Source organism: Alternaria triticimaculans (genome assembly GCF_023758025.1).
Source record: "Alternaria triticimaculans strain BMP 0046 chromosome Unknown scaffold_1, whole genome shotgun sequence".
NCBI classification, from domain to species: domain Eukaryota; kingdom Fungi; phylum Ascomycota; class Dothideomycetes; order Pleosporales; family Pleosporaceae; genus Alternaria; species Alternaria triticimaculans.
The window spans coordinates 931,400-946,932 of NW_026055958.1; the positions used below are offsets into that span (position 1 = coordinate 931,400).

The window sequence follows — 15,533 nt, forward strand, 5'->3', positions numbered from 1 at the left end:
CATCTTGAGACGTAATAGGTGTTGACACAACAATGTGCTGTGGCTTCGTGACGCGAAGGTATTGTGAAGAGGTGGCAACCTCGACAATGTTATGTCAGTTGTTTTTTTATTAGCACTGCCGCAAGTACTTGAAATGAGGCCATGATACAGGTTGGTCATCTGCGGGCATCATGGACTCAATATCGCGGTTTCTACGCACCACGTCAACCTGCAAAAAAGCTAAAACAGGTCTGCAGCCTACATTAACATAAAAACACGCAAAGTAGGTAACTTAACGTCTGTAGGCTCTAGACCTGTTCAGGTTTTCTCTTGTATAAGGTGGCACCAAGTCTGAGCTCGTCATTGCTGTGCCGCATCAGGCTCGGCTATGTGAGGCCCGACAAGTACCTCCGGTGAGCGCAGTGCTGAATTGGAAAGAGAGTTATCTAAGACGAAGTAGGGTTATGTTTCTACACTTCATCATCGGAGAGAAGCTAGTAATCATAGGTCGCAGAAGCGATGAGTCGCGCCGATGCGTCGTGTTCGAGCGAAGGCGCCTGAGACACAGAAGAAACGACCTAGCGAACAGCAGCCCCCACCGGCTGAACCACAGCCGAACTATCACTCCTCAGACACCACGCGTCTCGAAATGAAATTCGCATGCCTCATAAGGCATATTTCGTCCACTATTGCATGAAAGCCAGTTCTCGCCCACTACCAAGCATCATGCAAAGGCCACTGGGCACTCGACACCTCCACCGGCTATCGCGGGTTACGAAGCCTCGCTGTAATTGCGCTTCCTTGATCTCCTGCTAACGACATATCCTGCTTCAGGCTGTCTTTCGCGCTTCTTTCCTTCTGTCGTTACTGCTGGTCAGCATGCATCGTTGTTGAGCAATGATTTCCTCCTCTTTTTTCTCGTTCCTTTCACTCTTTTCACTATGTCTAATGCACAATGCCGTCGGTGCGCAGATGCTGGGATCGTGGTCGCCAAATCATGGAGGATTTGAGAGACGACAGAACGGCGATAATAATCGTAATGGACAAAACAATGGACCCGACAACAGCGCGTTCACTATCGTGAATGGAAGAATATTTACACCTGGCTTAGGAATTATCCTTGCAGTAGGTGGAAGTGTCAAGACGCGCGATGCTACTGCTGACAAGAACACAAGCCCCAGCCATTTACGCCCATGGGCGGCGACTTCCTTCACATCGCGCTCGATGTCTCAGGCGATGGCAAACTCCAAGTGCCGCCACGCAATATCGCCGACCCACTCACCCAGGTCTTTAACTTTACGCTCTTCCTTACATCTACGGTTACGCAGAAGAACTTCACTATATCGAACATAACGACGTCCACACCACCACTCGCAGACATACTAGATCAAGAAAGTGGTCAAACAGTCAAGCACATCAACTTCGAATGGCCTGAGTGTTTGGTCGGAGACAACAACGAGGATGAGGGTTCTACTGCGAGGGGGGACTACAACATCAGCATACACCAGAACTATCGACTGAATGGCGTGGACCGATACACCATCTTCAACCTTCCCATCAGCGTTACGAATAGCATTCAGCGTTTCCCTGGTGCCTCGCAGCTAACTACGAAACCCGCTCCCGGACCGCTCAGCGCAAATGGTGGACGAATGCCCTGCGCCATGATCGAAAACCCGTTGGTCGACTTCCAAACTCAGGTCAACAGCGTTAACAACCCACCGGGTACGCCTATGCAGGACATTGAGATTGAGACAAGCGGAAGGAGTGACGGTGGTCAAGTTGGAGGAAATGGGGCGGATGACGGATCGGGTGGGAGGGGAAGTGGGAACACCAATGGTAATGGCCAGGGTGGTACGAGTGGGCAAGGCGAGATCGCAGGTCCGGGCGGTAACGCTCAACTGGGAGCGGCCGTGCGGATGTCGGGGGAGCAATTCTCGATACTAATGATTGGCATGTTGGGAGCGGTCGTAGTGATGTGCACCTCAGTTAGTTTGTAGTTGCTAGGTAGTGGTCAGCAGCCATAACGACATGATGATACCACGATTCCAATGTCCATGCTTTGTGCCCAGTCAGTAATGAAAGCTGTAATGATGCACAGTCTCACAAACAGCAGTACGAGGCTCGCAGCGTATGCGCTGGGCGGCAGGTTCACGCATTGGAGATTGTAACAACATCTGATGTCCATGACGAATTTGATTGATTCTAGATGTCCGACATTGTGGTGGAACCTATCCAGCTCCTCCGATATATGCCATGATGCCGTAACTCGTTGTCGATCGTATCGCGTTCCCCGGTGGCGACGCGCTTATTTGGCCTCGTCGAAGACGTAGGTGAGGTGGCACTTTCCGCAGTACTGGCGGTTGTGCATGGCGGCCATGAAGACACCGGCACCGCACTCGGCCTGGGGGCACTCGCGGCGGAGGCGCTCGATCTTGCCGTCACCGTCGACCTTGTAGTACTTGAGGACCGCTAGCTTGGTCTTCTTGCGCTTGTGCTTGATCTTCTTGGGAGTGGTGTACACCTTCTTCTTGCGCTTCTTGGCTCCACCACGGAGGCGGAGGACCAAGTGGAGGGTGGACTCCTTCTGGATGTTGTAGTCCGAAAGAGTGCGGCCATCCTCGAGCTGCTTTCCGGCGAAGATCAGACGCTGCTGGTCCGGGGGAATGCCCTCCTTGTCTGAGCGGTGTTAGACGTGGAACCGGTGGAGCGGTATGTCGCTACATACCCTGGATCTTGGACTTGACATTGTCAATGGTATCAGAGCTCTCGACCTCGAGAGTGATGGTCTTGCCCGTGACTGGGAGGTTATTAGCCGCTGAGTTCTAGGTGGCGCCGCGCATGCGATCATGGCGATCATGGCGGCGCAGCGTGTGTGCGGGTGGTAACGTACGGGTCTTGACGAAGATCTGCATCTTGAACGCTGAGCCTCTCTTCGAGATGCTTTCCTCACGTAGATGCAAAGGTTGCGGGGAGAAGGCACCAGAGGAATTCGAAAAGTACCAAAATCAATGTGGGCGGGCCCGCGGGCTACCAGGCGCCCCGTGCGTTTCGCAGATGCGCTATCGCCGTCTCAGCCTAGCCTCGCTTCTGGTGCATGGGCGGCTCCGGGTAACCTTGGAACCATGTCGTTGCGGCGGCAACGCCAGATAGAGCTCAATGTTTACCCGACCCGGTAAGGCATTATACATCGTCATATCCTCCTCCGCATTTATCCTCCACTTTGCTACTCATCTCTCGCATCCACATCTCTTTGTTCGTTTCAACTATCGATTGCTGCTTTAGCGACTGCTACTGATCACATCTCTACCAACACACATATACACACGCACAGGCTCCGGCCACACACTTACTTGACGCAGGCTACTGGGAGACTGCATCTGTACTGAGGATTCCATAAGGATACTAACCGCCCGGCGGAGCGCCGCTTGCACTGCGTGAGGTAAGTCGTTATCTCTCAACTCGAGGCTTCCATCTCATCGTGGGCGGGCCATCACATGATATCAGTCGCTAACAACATACCAGTTTCGGACACCACAGGACTATCCCCCTCCTCCAGAACCGACTCCGGACTCCACCTGCATACGAAATGCTGTCCACAAATATGCCAGCCGGCATCCAGCGCCAACGGATTCAGCACCGCCGACAACTTTCGACACCAGCTGTTTTTGACGCACCCACAGTACGAGCACCACCTGCTAAACTACAACGACGCAACCGAAGCGGCATGAGCTTGGATCTACGCGGCCTCAACCTAGACCCCATCCATGCCGCCCGACAAGCCCAACACCAGGACTACACCCAACGACCAGGACCCTTCGACACACCCACCTTCCAGCAGGAGGACAGTACGGTAAGTAATACTAACAATCTAGGACAAATACCACAGCAATCTATGCAAGTAGCGCAGCCGCTAAGACAGCCCCAGCCGGGCCCCCAGGATTCCTTTTTGGCGTCCCCAGTACAGATCTCTCCCATCACACCGCGGACTCCACGACGGACACTCCGTGCGCAGTCTCCCCAGCAGCCTCCCTCATCCCCCTCTAAACCCCCCACTGCACAGCAACTGAAAGAACTCCACGAGCACATACAATCAGTGTATGGCTCAAGTGGACAAGTCTTCATTAACATCCTCCCAACCCCCACTGCGACACCGCAAAAGCCAGCGCAGCTACCAAGCCATGAGTCGTTTGGCGCAACCCAGCACCCAAGCTTCACTGCTATGGGTGACATCAACCTCGAGCCAACCTCCAGAGCCATGACTTTCGACTTTGACAACCCAGATGCCGACATGGGTTACGAGTCGTCCTCTTACTACACATCCGATGCTTTGTCGCCATCGCCAGTTTCTTCGCCGCAACAGCAGAAAGACATGCACTCTTTCCTAGAGAACATCGAAGAGCACCAAGAGATGATGTTTTCGCACACACCAGCTCTGTTGCCCACACCGCAAACTTCAATGTCGATCAACGGACTCCCCATGGACTCATTCTCCCAGCCTCAGATCTTCAACGACCTTGAGGTTGACGCGAGCTTCGAGTTCACTGGCATCGCACCTGAAGAAGTTGCGCGTTACATCAGCGAGCAAGATACCACAACTGGCAAGTGGACCTGCCTCTACCATGGGTGCGGCAAGGTCTTCGGACGACGAGAAAACATCCGATCGCACGTTCAAACCCACCTTGGCGATCGTCAATACAAGTGCAATGGATGCGGCAAGTGCTTTGTTCGCCAGCATGACCTGAAGCGCCATGCAAAGATCCACTCAGGCAACAAGCCCTACAAGTGCCCATGTGGCGCCGGGTTCGCACGACAAGATGCCCTCACCCGCCACCGCCAGCGTGGTATGTGTGTCGGTGGGTTCCCTGACGCAGTCCGCCGACAAGCCAAGCGTGGCCGACCGAAGAAGAATCGTCCAGACATGGAGCAGCGTGTCGAGAAGGCCAGCAGGTCGCGGGCACTAGCATCGGCAGCACCATCCTCAGCTGGCTCGCCGTACTCAGAAGCTCGATCGCCATCACCACTCGAGGGCTACGAACCAGCTCAATCGCAGGACATGCCCCAGCTTCTGTCCGACTCGCAAAGCTACGACTCCATGAACGCTTCAGCGGATCCCTTCAGGTTAGTTTCTCAACCACACGTTGTCCAATACAATACTGATACATGTAATAGCTTTGAGGCCTCATCAAGCCCATTCGCAGACGACGCACAATCGAGCTTTGCGTCTGCCACCTACTCAAGCGACGCTGCGTCAATGAACATCCTCCAACAGCTCTCTCAACACTCGCATACGCCTCCTATGTCACCCGCCGACATGCGGCCCGCTTCCGCTGGGTCCGCAAACGGTTCGAGCGCGCCAGTCCAGTCCAGCCCTCTAAAGGCTTCGTCGTCACCATCACGGTCGTCTGTCCAGTCTCATCAGTTCACAACACCACCGACATCGCCAATCGAGCCCAAAGACGCTCTCGATGAGTTGTTCGACACCATGCCTGACACTTCATACTCTCAGTTCGACCTCGAGATGAAGGCAATGGGCGACTTCACTTCATTGGACTCGTCATCGTACGATCTTTTGGACTTCACCGTATAAATATTCTTACTCGACGCGACGACGCCACTGCGAGGCTGTATGATAACTGTTATGGATTACGACGTATAATGACTCGGCGTTTGCGAAATCTCTGGAAGATGGTTCAGCGCATTGCTTTCAATTCTTATTTCTGGGCGGGTTCTCCAAGATCTTGACAGGATCTAAGATCATTCTTAGGAAAGGATCATGTTTCGCTTCTGGTTTTTGTTACTATAGGGGCCGCACGACGTGGGGATCACGCTCCTTTGGCAGGCACAATTGTTATTTCAAAACGGCGTATATGGTTTGGCTATCTCGACGATTGAACGTCAGAACTAGTGCAGTATTTCTGCTAGCGATGCATCGATACGAACGATGAGCGTTTATGTAGCAATGCGACAATGTTGGACGTCTTGTCAATCGACAAATATAACTTCGTCTTGAAACATCACTATCCAGACAGATTCTTTACATGTGATTCCCTGGTCAACCAACAAGCTGACAAAAAGCAAATCATGTATCTGATCTATCGAATTGGGGATGGTCGTCACAGGAACGCAGAAGCGCTAAGTCGTCACGGCAATTAGTTGACGTCACGACATCTGATCGCGCGCACCCGTGTTCGCGACGCGCCAGCCCCCGATCCCTTTCACCCCAACCTTTCCAATTTCATACAGTTTCAGATCGATACCCTGACGTCGATTCGAGATCGGATCTATTGACGCACCAGCACTTGCCAGCCACTTAGAATACCTCCCGAAGGTGCCGTTCCCCACTATATCGATCGTACCTGCAGATCAGGACGACATCTATGATGTAGATGCACGGGTCAGACAAAGCCCCCTATGGTGTGGCATGGCATTTGCTATGCGATTAGGTCGGCGATCCTAGATAGCGATGATGTCGGTGCAGGGGTAGATTTGAGTCTGTGGGCTGTTGCGATGTCAGTATAGATGTAGTGTGCCGTCGTTCATGTTAGAGACCATTCATTCATACTTCCGTCGGTACGCCTAGCACCAATCGCACTCTCTTTGAAGCAATGGCTCAGACTACCACCAAAGCGCATACCCTATACTTTTCCTATGACAACGACGATAGCTGTGCTCTGACAGCTCTCATCAACGATGTCCGCTTCCACGTCACTGTTGACCCCAAGGTACTTCAGAAGTCCTCTGAGAAGCCTCTCTACTACGAATACCTCGACAAGATCTCTGCGCTTCGCGAAGCCGACGAGCGCGAAGAGGAGCTCGCTGAAGAACGAGAAGCAAAAGTGAAGAGCAAGAAGAACAAGAACAAGGACCGACAAGGCTCAGAGGGAAAGGATAGCGGCATCGACGTCACAGCCGACTCTGACGACGACGAATACGTAGAGGACGACGTCTCAGAAACAGGAGAAGACGCCGATCAAGACTCCGCGAGCGCAGGCGTTGAACTGCGAAACTGGATCCTCGCCTCCTTCTCCGAAATCACAAACACCTACGCGCCACCGAACCGCGAACCCGAAGAATCTACCCTCTACGAATGGTACCATGGCCCCACATACTTCTACACCTTACAAATCGCCAACGGAGAACTCTCACCAGAACTCTTGGAGACAACATCCGATCTAGAAGCCCAAATCGAAGCCCTCGTCCCCCGCATGAAAGTCCCCAAATACATGCAAGACTACAAGCTCCCCTGGCTCAACGCCAACGACCTGATCGTCGAGTCAGAAGTCAGCATGCCACCTCCCGCACACCCAGGCCAAGTCGTCCACAAAGGAACAAACGAGACATACTTCTTCAAGCCGGTGGTAGCCGACCAACCCGACTCTGTGAAGCGCGAGATACAGATCCTGCGTAAGATCGAGAAATTAGGTCTTGATATCAAGTTTCCCCACCTACGTGGCTTTGTTGCTCAGGGCAATAGCAAGACAGAAGTCATGGGCTTGTTGTTAGAGAACATCGATGCGCCAACGCCGTTGACCAAGTTGCTCAGGTCGTCGGTGGATGAAGAGAAGAGGCGTGTTTGGAGTGAGAAGAGTGCGGTGTATGTGTCGTTGCTTCACGACAATGGTATCATCTGGGGTGATGCGAAAGCAGATAACTTCATGGTCGACGCGAATGACGAGCTTTGGATCATTGATTTTGGGGGCAGCTATACAGAGGGCTGGGTGGATCCTGATATCAGTGAGACGCTTGAGGGAGACGATATGGGGCTGGAGAAGATTCAAGCTGCGCTCGAGGATCCGGATAAGAATACGGCGGATCTGGGGTTGGTTGATGAGGAGGAGGATGGGGAGGCGGTGGTGGAGCAGGGGGTGAGTGAGCAGAGTAGTAGTAGTGTGAAGGAGACGGCTAGTACGTTGTTTGTTACGGAGAAGTCGGCTGGTGAGGAGGTTACGAGGACGGAGAAGAGGAAGAGGGCTGTGGATGAGGTTGAGAGTGAGATCGGTGAAGATGGAACTGAGCTTGCTGGAGGAGAGGAAGACGAGCATGCGGAGAAAAAGAGGAAGAGTGAAGAGTGATACCCCTATATAGTACTTGCGCATTAATACCATTACCCTTTCGACACAGTCTTATCTTCTCCTTCATATGATGCTTCAGTGGTACACGTGGCCATCGCATGCGCCTCCCGTACCATGGGGACTGAGCGAGGTTGAGTTGGAGTACTTTGTTGTTATTTAGTCATGAGTGGAAAGCTACACAATTGCACGCTTGCACCTCGCTTTTCCCAGAGATATTTATACACGGCGTTGTCTTCGAATAGTATTCTCTCAGAGACGCATTCCACCTAGTCTTCCTACTTCCTGTTCGCCCTCTGCTCCTTATCCGCTGTGGTTTGGCTGATGTCCAGACCGAGACCCCTGCTGTCGAGGTAGACCTTGTTTGCGCTCTGCTGCAGAATCTGTGCGATATTCCTTGCGTTCTCGAACTCCCTGAGATCAACGTAACTCCTGCTCTTCTTGATGGCGTCACCAATCAGCTCGGCGGAGCGGGCCTCACCCTGGGCGCGAACAACGGTGGCTTGCTTCTCCTGGCGGGCTTTGTCGACGACGAAGGCGGCACGTTGGGCCTCTTGCTGTGCGACTTGCTTGGCTTCAACTGCGGCGGTGAACTCGGGGGAGAAGGCGAGGTGCTAGGGAGTGTTAGACCATGGTGGGGTAAGAACAGGTGGGCGGCAACTTACTGTTAGAGAGACATCGTCGAGCATGATGTTGAACCTCGCTGCTCTTCGGACCAAGTTGTCGCGTACCAGCCTACTGACGTTCTCACGCTGTGTGATGAGCTGACTGGCATTGAACTGCGCCACGACGCTCTTGAGAACCTCGTTGACGATTGATGGCAGAACACGCTCGTCGTAGTCGGTGCCGAGTGTCCTGTAGATCTGCGGCAGAGATTCGACTCGCGGTCTTGACAGTACACGGCAGGTTATGTTGACCATCTGCAAGTCCTTGGTGCCGGTGAGGGAGGCGACGTTTCGGGGTTTGGCGCGCACATCGTAGGTGATGGGAGTCTCGAACCAGGGAATACGGAAGTGGGTTCCTTCGCTGTAGATTTCCTTCTGGACGCCGCCTACTCGGGTGTACTTGATTGCTCGGTGACCACCGTCGACTGTCGCAAGTCAGCATCATTCGTATTATGGCCATTGGAAGGCCCTATGAGAGAGCTCTTGAAAGAAGACGTACCGTTGAACAGAGCATTGTTCGCCATCCAGATTCCACCACCAACTAGTACCAGACCTCCAAGACCTCCAAAGAGGCCCTTCGGTGGTCCGCCGCCGCCCGCGCCGCCGAATCGAGAGCCGCGTCGTGTGAGCTCATTCTGGATGCGCGCCCAGGCTTCCTTGGGATCCGGTGCAGACATGTTGGCCGTGAGGGTGAGGGGTTGGCGTGGGGTGCGTGAGACGTGTAGGCGGCGACGATGGCGGATGCAGCTCGGTCATGAGGTAGTCGACGATGAGAAAATGGTAGTCGGCCAATCACGACTCCCGACCGCACCGAACCGCCAAGCAACCTCCGCATTGCTGTATCGCGGTGGCTAGACCCTTTTGCGACTATATTTTCGGTCATTTGCGCATCACTTGAAACATTGAATCAGTGTCGTACCCGCAGGTCGAATGTCCTCGCGGGCTTGACGTCTCATCTTAGATGGTGGCTTACCAGAGTTGTCGCAGTATCTCGGCGCATAGACCACCCAATCAATGTCATAGGTAGACCCGTCTTAAGCACAGCTGTCCATAAGCTCCCCCATCTCCATTCGGTTTCGTTCCTGCCCATCTGGCGGCGGTTCTTCTTTTCTTGTGCATTGCCATCGTTTCGTGATACCCGATTGTTTCCTTCACTCTCGATTAATTGACTTGCGACCGTCGCGTGAATCATTGCGACGCAGGTGAAGCTACTATCAGCCAAGCAGGAGGTACGTTGGTTCACTGCTTTAGCTCCAATTCGACAATCCTCTGACAAGATTCCAGATAGATAGACTACGTCCGAGTATAATCGAGCAACCAATTGCACCCCGAGTCGAGCCTCATCGTCAACCCGAGCACCGCATTGCGCCCCTCCAACATGCACATCACACCGCAATCGCTGCGGACCATTGCCTGGTCGACCCTCGCTCTCTCCACAGCGCACGCCCAATATGTCATAGACAACCTCAGCTTTGGCCAGAAAGCTGGCCAACAAATCTCGCCCGATTACACGACAGTCCCTCACTTCGTCATCCAGGGCTCAGACGACTATGTGCCCCAGATTCTTTCCGACAGAATTATCCTCACACCTCCCTACCCTGGAGGCAAGCGTGGTTCGATATGGGCGCAGGACCCGCTACACCACAGCGGCGACTGGACGGCCGAGTTGGACTTCAGAGCGACTGGCATGGAGCGTGGAGGCGGTAACCTGCAGTTGTGGTACATCAAGGACTCACAAGCGCGGGAGACACCGGCGAGCCTGTACACGGCTCCCAAGTTTGACGGACTGGTACTCGTTATCGATCAGTATGAAGGACACGGCGGCTCTGTTCGCGGTTTCCTGAACGATGGGACCAAGGACATCAGGGCGCACCCTGACCCTGATACATTGGCCTTTGGCAGATGCGATTACGCATACAGGAACCGTGGAGAGCTTACTCCTATCAAATTGCACCACGCAGAGGGTTTCTTAGAGGTCATCGTAGACGGGGAAACCTGCTTCAAGACCAACAAGGTATGCTCTCAGACTCACGCGCTCAGATACACACCACTAACTATCCCTCTAGGTCGATCTCCCTGAAGGCTACTACTTCGGTGTAAGCGCGTCCTCCGCCGAGAACCCCGACTCCTTCGAAGTCCACAAGTTCGTCGTCTCTACCACCAACTCGTACACGCGCGAAGAGCCCAACCTAAGCAAGAAGGACTATATCAACTCCCAGCAACAACACCAACAACAGCAAAACCTCGCCGCCCAACAAGGCCACGAGCAGCAGACGCACAAGCAGAACCAAGGGCAGCAGAACTATGGTTCCTCCACCTCCCAGCAAGACATCCCCAAGATGCTCGAAGACGTTCTAGCAGGCAACATCCGCTCGCAACAAGACCAATTCGCCGACCTCCACAACCGCATCCAAATTATCAACAACCGCGTCTATGAAATCGCAGAAACCGTTACACTCATCCACAAGGAGAACATGGAGCGCTGGGAGGAACTCCATCGTCGCATTGTACCCATGGACGACCGCGCCGCCGCCACTATCCGCAACATGGAAAAGGTTGAGCGCACGACTATGCAGATACTGCGAGACATCGAGAACAAGGATTACAAGGACATGATGCAGCAAATCCATCACGCCCTGGACAGGAACCACGGACACGTCATGTCGAGTCTGCCTGGCATGATGGGTGATGGTAAGTGACAATTCTCTATCCTGTGCGTTCTGAGAGGGTAGCAAAGCTAACTTGGTATCACAGTTGTTGGCAGCCACGGACCCAGCCTAATGACCTTCTTTTTCATCGCGGTCGCTGTTCAGATTATGATCACTGGTGCTTACATCGTCTACAAGAAGAGGCGAGGCGGCGCGCCCAAGAAATACTTGTAAACCATTCTCCAGGGGCTTGATGTTCTACAAAGAGATGTGCATACATAGGGGTTGGGAGACGTGTACTATACGCTGTACCGGAGAAACGCATTGTTCTCGGTGATTTGTTTGGTAGCTGGCATGGAATACTACATGGCATTGCTTTTATCGCAAAAGGAGCCGGTGATATGTACGCGGCGTTTGGTTTGTGACTCGCCAGGAAAGTAAGCTGAAGTACGTATTCGTACTCAGGTTCATATTCAAGTTGTAGATATCTTCTATGCAATTCGTACCCAAATGAAAAACACCATCTATGCAATGACAGAAATGAAAGACGTCAAACACCACATGCTCTATGCAGCGTGTCCCAACCATGTATATGCAACCCACCCTTCATAACAACCAAAGCAAATCCCCAACCCTTCATGACCTAAACGTTCATCTTGCGCGGCTCAAGCAGCAACTTGCCCTGCGGTCCAGATTTCTCTTGAAACCCTTCTGTTCTCGAGAAGACACGTTGGCCGCGTAGCCAAGTCTCCCTCACAACACCCTTGAGCGTCTTGTTCTCATACGGCGAGACCTTGTTGCGGAAGAGCATGGTGTTAGGCTCGACCTGCATTACCGTTAGCCCACAGCCCGTCCGTAAATAAAGGGAGGAAAGAAAAGATTGGAAATCACATACCAAGAACTCAGCCTCATCGTCAAAAACAACAATATCAGCATCAAAACCCACACTGATATCGCCCTTGCTCTTCTCCAGCCCAACCTGCTTCGCCGTATTCCTACAGCACCAACGTACGATTTCCTCGACGCTGAAGTCGGGATTGCGCTTTGTGCCTTCGGTCCACAGGATAGGTAGACCGAGGCCCACGCTCGAGATGCCGCCCCAAGCGCTGAAGAAATCACCTTTTTCTTCTGGTCCTTGGACTTCGGTCTTGCTGCTCTCACCCGTCTTCTTAGGCGCCAGATGCGGGGGTAAGAGTTTGATCTCAGGCGTGCAAGGCGAGTGGTCTGAGACGACGGTTTGGATCACACCATCGGCCGTGTCTTGAAGCAGTTCTTCCCAGAGGCCATCTTGGTTGGATTGAGAGCGGATGGGCGGGCAGCATTTATGTCTTGTGTCGCCTTCCTGGATGCCTTCGGATGCGAGAGCGAGGTAGTGGAAACAGGTTTCTGCTGTGATTTTGATGCCGTCCGCGCGCGCTTTACGTAGCATGGGGATTGCTTCGATGGCGGAGAGATGCACGATGTGAAGTTGTAGGTCCGGGGCAAGATGGGCTAGCGAGAGGATTTCGGCTACGGCGCAGGTTTCGAAGGATGGCGGGCGGGATTGTAGAAATGTGTCGTACGAGGTTAGTGGGCCTTTGGGAGCGAGTGGGGGGAGGGATTGTTGAACGTCGTCGCCTACGGAGTCGGTGATGGGTGGGATCATTTCGGCGTGGAACATTAGTGTTGTAGTAGAGTCTTTGAGTTCAAGGAGCGCTTTTTCGATGTCAAGCGATGAGACGGCGGGGAATTCGTCAACCTGGAGAGTGGTTAGTATCACGTGCCGTGCTTTGAGTTGGATGGACTCACTCCACTGTCACACAGGAAACCCTTGAAGCCCCGAACACCCTCCTTAACTAAAGCCTTGAGATCTCCTGAGTTGCCGGGGATGATGCCACCGTAGAAGCCTACATCAACCCAGCACTTTCCCTGTGATGCTTCGCATTTGATCTTGAGGTTCTCGACCGTAGTCGTAGGAGGGATAGCATTCAAGGGCATGTCAATGACAGTTGTGACACCACCGAATGCTGCAGCTCGGGTACCAGTCCAGAAACCTTCCCACTCCGTCCGACCAGGCTCGTTGAGGTGGACATGTGCGTCAACCAGGCCAGGTAATAGGATCTGCGGCGAGTAGTCGGTGTATGGCGTGCCTTCAGGGAAGTCTGTAGGAGGAAGTACTGAGTGGAAGATGGAAGTGATCTTTCCTGTGAGGTTTGATACAACGATTGTAGCCTCAGTCAGCCGACCAGCAACGACTGCTCTTGATGAGGCAAGGACTGTGATGGCTTGAACGGGTTGCTCGTGGGATACGGGTGGAGGCGTAGTTGCGTGGGGTGCCATGATGCCAAGTTGGAAATGTAATCGACTGTGAGAAGACGAGGACAAGAAAAGAGTGCGCAAATAAGTCTGAAAGTGCTCAGCTCCGTGCTAACAGCAAGAACTATATACAGCAACAAGGCCCGAACTCGGCAAACGCGGGGAAGAAGGTGGGCGTCTCCGGGTGAGCTGCAGATAAGCGTTGATAAGGCACGTTTGGTGTTGCGCCTAACAGATGTCAAAGAGGAAAGTAGGTTGTATCTTGCTGAAAATTGGCAAAGCGGTACTTTCAAACAGAGAAGACGCTTGAGAGAAGAGATGCGCTCAGTAAGTCGTTATCAAAAACGCCAAAACCTGGGGTACAGGCCCTTATCTACCCGTTGGTATGGGCCAGCCCAAAGATCCTCTCGGGGCATTGTAGCCAGACTCTGGGTCAGCTAACATGGCGTCAGGGGACTGTGGAGCATCGGCGAACCCTGGAATACACGTTGCTCGATTCTATCGAGTAACTAGGGTGGAGGTAGTCTATCGCGGCCGCCTTAGCCATGCATCTCGACCCTGTCTCCCGTTGGCCGATTTAGTGTAGATACGAGGCTATTCGCCCTGGTATAGTGTGCTACTCCAAGATCGAGCATGCGAGATTTTGGCTGTCTAGGTTGGGCGCGCATCATGAGCTGTTTCTCCGTCATCAGTGCTCGAAGTTTGATTCCTCGAAGATTGGGTAGAGCGTGGGAATCGGTAAACTTCCTAAACGTGTTGCTGCACGTTGTGGATGGTGTTGGGGGACGTGCATGTGTTACTGATAAGCAGCTGCAAGGGTATTGCTGCACGCGATAGGCGCACAGTAGATCGCGCGATTAGAGCCCTCAGACTAGCGCAGGGTCAACGGCGGAGCGTCATACTTCTAGAATCTGAGACCCAGGGCCTCTGTGATATTTTATTCACTGCTTTCTTCACTGTTTGCGTAAAGATTGGAGATGGAAACACACTCTTGTCCTGAAACGCTCGTTGGCATAGAAGGTGCGAGTTCGAAGACATCGGAGTAAGGCCCGATTCCATCGGAGAAGCTAAGCATATGTCAGCCAGCGTACCTCCCAACACGACCTTCCCATTACTCGATAGAAATCGAGTAAAGGAAATACGATGCGCCGAAGACTGAGGCCAGCCGTTGACTAGTCCAATGCGAACGCCCTGACTGTTCGGGGCTGGCCGACAGCCATATTATCAACCGAGAACCCGAACGCGCCCGGGTCATGCTGGTGCCGTTCTTCTACCTACTTCGTCCAAGCAAGCGCGACTACACCTGGAAATTTTACTGAGACCTCGAAATGCGAGGATATGTATAGATGTGAAGAGACGGTCATACTGTGGTTTCGGGGGGGTCCGATGTTCTGTCATGCTATGATCGTCAGTGTGAGTCGTCTATCGCAAGCGGCGAACTACGGCACTGAAGCCCTGTCCTCAGGGTAACTATCGAGTAACGAAAACTCGACGCCTCTCGGTTTCTGGAATTTTCAGTAGCGCGCCAACACGACGGACGTCGCAAAGACGATCGCTGCTCTCGACTCGCTCTGGCCACCGGCAGGCTCTGCAGGCACGATGGGCCGAACTGCCTCTACATTGGCTGCGTGCGCCTACGGGCAACTCAGTGTACTCGGAGTAGCGGTAAGGACCCTGCAGCTGCGCTTCAACGCCGAAGACAAGTTTTGCTTACGTTTGCCCGGGTGATTCAAGGCCTGTTGCTCAGCATGGTACGCAATGGTCCTAGCCGGCATGTCAAACGGGCTGCTGCGTCCACCTCATACCAGATAAAAACTAAACAGGCCTAGAGCCTACATCGACGCCAGGTCACCTATCTTGTAGGTTTTTATGTTAAT

General features: G+C 53.2%; 6 protein-coding genes across 6 annotated transcripts; 4 read left to right on the forward strand and 2 right to left on the reverse strand.

Moving 5' to 3' along the window:
* Positions 1-1,172: 1,172 nt before the first annotated feature.
* J4E78_000339 (uncharacterized protein) lies at positions 1,173-1,976 on the forward strand (the record flags this gene model as incomplete). Its single annotated transcript, XM_049361004.1, has 1 exon — positions 1,173-1,976. The coding sequence occupies one exon, from the start codon at positions 1,173-1,175 to the stop codon at positions 1,974-1,976; it is 804 nt and encodes a 267-aa protein (XP_049226287.1).
* A 1,125-nt stretch (positions 1,977-3,101) lies between these two features.
* On the forward strand, positions 3,102-5,566 carry J4E78_000340 (uncharacterized protein; the record flags this gene model as incomplete). The annotated part of the gene is made up of 3 exons (XM_049361005.1): positions 3,102-3,151; positions 3,502-5,097; positions 5,149-5,566. The coding sequence occupies 3 exons, from the start codon at positions 3,102-3,104 to the stop codon at positions 5,564-5,566; spliced, it is 2,064 nt and encodes a 687-aa protein (XP_049226288.1).
* Positions 5,567-6,584: 1,018 nt separating this feature from the next.
* Positions 6,585-8,051, forward strand: J4E78_000341 (uncharacterized protein; the record flags this gene model as incomplete). The annotated part of the gene is made up of 1 exon (XM_049361006.1): positions 6,585-8,051. One exon carries the CDS (start codon positions 6,585-6,587, stop codon positions 8,049-8,051), a length of 1,467 nt encoding a protein of 488 aa, XP_049226289.1.
* Positions 8,052-8,326: 275 nt separating this feature from the next.
* On the reverse strand, positions 8,327-9,390 carry PHB2 (Prohibitin-2, subunit of the prohibitin complex (Phb1p-Phb2p); the record flags this gene model as incomplete). The annotated part of the gene is made up of 3 exons (XM_049361007.1): positions 8,327-8,662; positions 8,714-9,138; positions 9,213-9,390. 3 exons carry the CDS (start codon positions 9,388-9,390, stop codon positions 8,327-8,329), a joined length of 939 nt encoding a protein of 312 aa, XP_049226290.1.
* Positions 9,391-10,091: 701 nt separating this feature from the next.
* On the forward strand, positions 10,092-11,595 carry J4E78_000343 (uncharacterized protein; the record flags this gene model as incomplete). The annotated part of the gene is made up of 3 exons (XM_049361008.1): positions 10,092-10,727; positions 10,780-11,404; positions 11,468-11,595. 3 exons carry the CDS (start codon positions 10,092-10,094, stop codon positions 11,593-11,595), a joined length of 1,389 nt encoding a protein of 462 aa, XP_049226291.1.
* A 409-nt stretch (positions 11,596-12,004) lies between these two features.
* J4E78_000344 (uncharacterized protein) lies at positions 12,005-13,680 on the reverse strand (the record flags this gene model as incomplete). Its single annotated transcript, XM_049361009.1, has 3 exons — positions 12,005-12,187; positions 12,257-13,099; positions 13,150-13,680. The coding sequence occupies 3 exons, from the start codon at positions 13,678-13,680 to the stop codon at positions 12,005-12,007; spliced, it is 1,557 nt and encodes a 518-aa protein (XP_049226292.1).
* Positions 13,681-15,533: the final 1,853 nt, after the last annotated feature.